Source organism: Glycine max, chromosome 13 (genome assembly GCF_000004515.6).
Source record: "Glycine max cultivar Williams 82 chromosome 13, Glycine_max_v4.0, whole genome shotgun sequence".
Classification (NCBI taxonomy): Eukaryota; Viridiplantae; Streptophyta; class Magnoliopsida; order Fabales; family Fabaceae; genus Glycine; species Glycine max.
In genome coordinates, this window is record NC_038249.2 from 9,877,892 (window position 1) to 9,880,784 (window position 2,893).

Here is a 2,893-nt window from a genome sequence, read left to right on the forward strand (position 1 = left end):
GTCCTTGTCGCAAAATTAGCATGAGTTAGTTGTAGTATTTGATGCAAATTTAATTTCGTTCGACTATGTTGAAGTTAATGTACTGTTTGAATTTATGTATCGCATAATAATAGCTACTAACTACTTATGTTGCTCCCAATGAGTTAAGATCTTAAATTATTACTAATTATGTTTGATTTCCTTAAGCAAAATCTTGGATCTAACTATTTTGAATGAAAAAATATGATTGAATGAAGAAATCCTACTTAAGATGATTAGTAAAGCTCTCTAGTAAATATTAATCTTTAATGAAAAAATTGACACAAATATTAATTAAGATGAAAAAAACTAATTATAAATATGAAAATTATTACTGCTAGTTGAGCTTAATTTTGACTGTTTCAATTGATGAGCCTATCATTAGTTTGATTTTTTATTAATTTATTTTTTTGAGCCCTTGGATTCATTTTATGATTCATGATTGGATCGATCATCTAGACGACATCAACTAGGTGCCTATAATTATACCTAGAATAGCGATAATTAAATTTTAAAACATATTTAAAAAAAAACCTTCCAAAAAATTATTTAATAGGCAATGAGTTGATCACAATCCTAATATCATCCATTAAGCTAGATTAGGCAATCCTAACATATACATCGAATAAACTACGACTGATCCGTGCGCTGCCTGCGTTCAGACCTAACATATACTAGCTGGTCTTGTGTGACACTCCTGGCAAACCTGAGGCATTCTTTGATCAGCTCATGTGTCGATGCGCCTGGCATGACCACCCCTAGGTTGAGATGGCTCTCCAACCTCTCCACAATCACATAGCAAGCTTCCTGTTCAATACAAAATAAACAAATTAGATAAATTATTATGAAAAAATTGACGTAAATGACGTAAATTATTAGTAACACTTACCACTACATGTCTCGGCTCGGCCACATTGGACCTTGCTGATGTCGATGGTGCTACTGGCTCCGTGACCGAACGGATATTTGTGTCTAGATCCTGAGGGGAAACTCTGGGCTGCGTAGCACAACCATCTGCCCGAGGATCTGATGGTTGGCCCAGTGTCATGAATGGATGCGAAATGCGGAAGAGTCAGTCCATGTAGTCGCTGGCACACTGCCCTGGCACAACGTAGATGTCACCTGCTACAGCTATATGGTCCGAATAGTGCATCCATTTGTCGTGTGTATCATCAAATGACACCTATGAATCGGCAGGAGGAGCAGGAATGGTCTGGGTGTATCCAAACTGCCGCATGACCCTCTCTGGTCGGTAATACACAGCAACGGGCCCCCAGCGCAGCAGACCGGAATAACATGAAATCATATGGAAGTCTCGGACTGGTCGATGCTCCCCATATGGGATCCAACAGGCATCCGGAATTCGGAGTCGGTCCAGGCGCTCCCTGTACGTCGGTGTACGTATGCTCTTCACGATCTTCTTTGTAGCAATCCACCTACAAGCACATGGCGAATCCTCATCGTAGTTCGAATCAGCAGTGGACTCCGTGACTAAGGGAAAGTGCTCGTATATCCAGCACTACAAAGGTAACATGAAAATCATAAAAATTAATAATGAAAGTCTAAAAAAATTTCAAGTTAAACATTTTTGAACCTCAACGAATCAAAAACATGTTTGTTACCTGCAACAGCGTGATGTAACCACCAAGCTGTCGGCTGGTGCTAATAGAAGCATCATTCAGGTGGTCGTACATATGCACCAGCGCAGTTACTCCCCAGGCGTACCTCCCAGTCTGACTGAGGTCACGAAAGGCCTCCAAAAGCACAACATGAATATGGGTTGCACTCTTGTTAGCAAAAAAAGTGCAACCCAGAAGATGAAAAAGAAACGCACAAGCTGCAGCTATCCAATGTCTTGCCTGACATCGTTGCTCATAGATATCACATACCCATTGCAGGCGTACGTACGGTCCACAACACTGCGTTGTCTCAGCCCTGGCAGCCTCTGCAGTGACCATCAATAACTCCACCAGCATCTATACAGCATCATCCACGTGCACAGGCTGAAAGGCATGCAAGTCGCCCACCACGGACAGATGCAGAAGAGACATGACGTCGTCCAGTGTGATCGTCACCTCTCCCACAGGGAGATGGAAACTACAAGTCTCCCGGTGCCACCGCTCAACAAACGATGACAAAAGTCCCCGATCGCCAGTGTCTATCAAACATGCAATCAAAGGACTTAGTTCTGTCCCAGCAACTAGCCCCTCAATGGCAAGGACAGGCCTGCCTAAACTATGCACCTTCCTTCCGTGAGAGAATAACTTCAACTCAGGACGCTCTTGAATTGAAGTATAAAGGAATACACAATTCGTTAACATCATCTTTTAAAGGAAAACAAATTTCAATGATAAAGTATAATTAACAACTAACTAAAATTCAATATTATAAATACATCTCCCGTCCATATGTTGCCTGCAACGTGATCCGCATACTCGGTCAGCACGGATGGGTCCCTCGGACCACCCGGAAATCCCTCAAGCTCATCCTCAGCAGCATGTGCGCCTGTGTCTGCAAGAGTGTCTGCTCCAGTGTCCTGTACATCACCTCCTGCCATCGGCTCATCCGCATATACGTCAGCCTCAACCGAAGCTCCGTCAGCCTTTGTCGCAAGGACCACTGGCTCATCGTCCACAACAGTGACAAGTACTCGTTGCCTGCGTGCGGATGCCGTAGGCCGTCGACGTTGCGGAGCATCATTGGAATCATCACGATCTCCTCTGCCCACACCTCTGCCAGTATCGTGACCTTAGGCACGACCTAATCCTCGGGTCCTAACCATGATCTGCAAATGTCTACCGCAAATTCCATCACTGATTTCGTTCACTCAAATTCCAAAGTTTTTATTAATGTGCATGTTTTGGTCTTTGTAACG

The 2,893-nt window shown here is 43.2% G+C and overlaps 1 protein-coding gene across 1 annotated transcript; it reads right to left on the reverse strand.

The window, feature by feature from the left end:
- Window positions 1–1,201: 1,201 nt before the first annotated feature.
- LOC102667280 (protein MAIN-LIKE 1-like) lies at window positions 1,202–1,994 on the reverse strand. Its single transcript, XM_006595211.1, has 2 exons — window positions 1,641–1,994; window positions 1,202–1,537 (listed from the first exon to the last, which is right to left on the reverse strand). Exons 1-2 carry the CDS (start codon window positions 1,992–1,994, stop codon window positions 1,202–1,204), a joined length of 690 nt encoding a protein of 229 aa, XP_006595274.1.
- Between the last annotated feature and the right edge of the window lie 899 nt (window positions 1,995–2,893).

Bases quoted from the DNA above. Each gene is read 5' to 3' on its own strand.
- LOC102667280 (XM_006595211.1), bottom strand. From the start codon at position 1,994: ATGCTGGTGGAGTTATTGATGGTCACTGCAGAGGCTGCCAGGGCTGAG. The intron at 1,538-1,640 runs GTAACAAACATG...TTACCTTTGTAG, and splicing joins GTTACATCACGCTGTTGCAG to TGCTGGATATACGAGCACTT.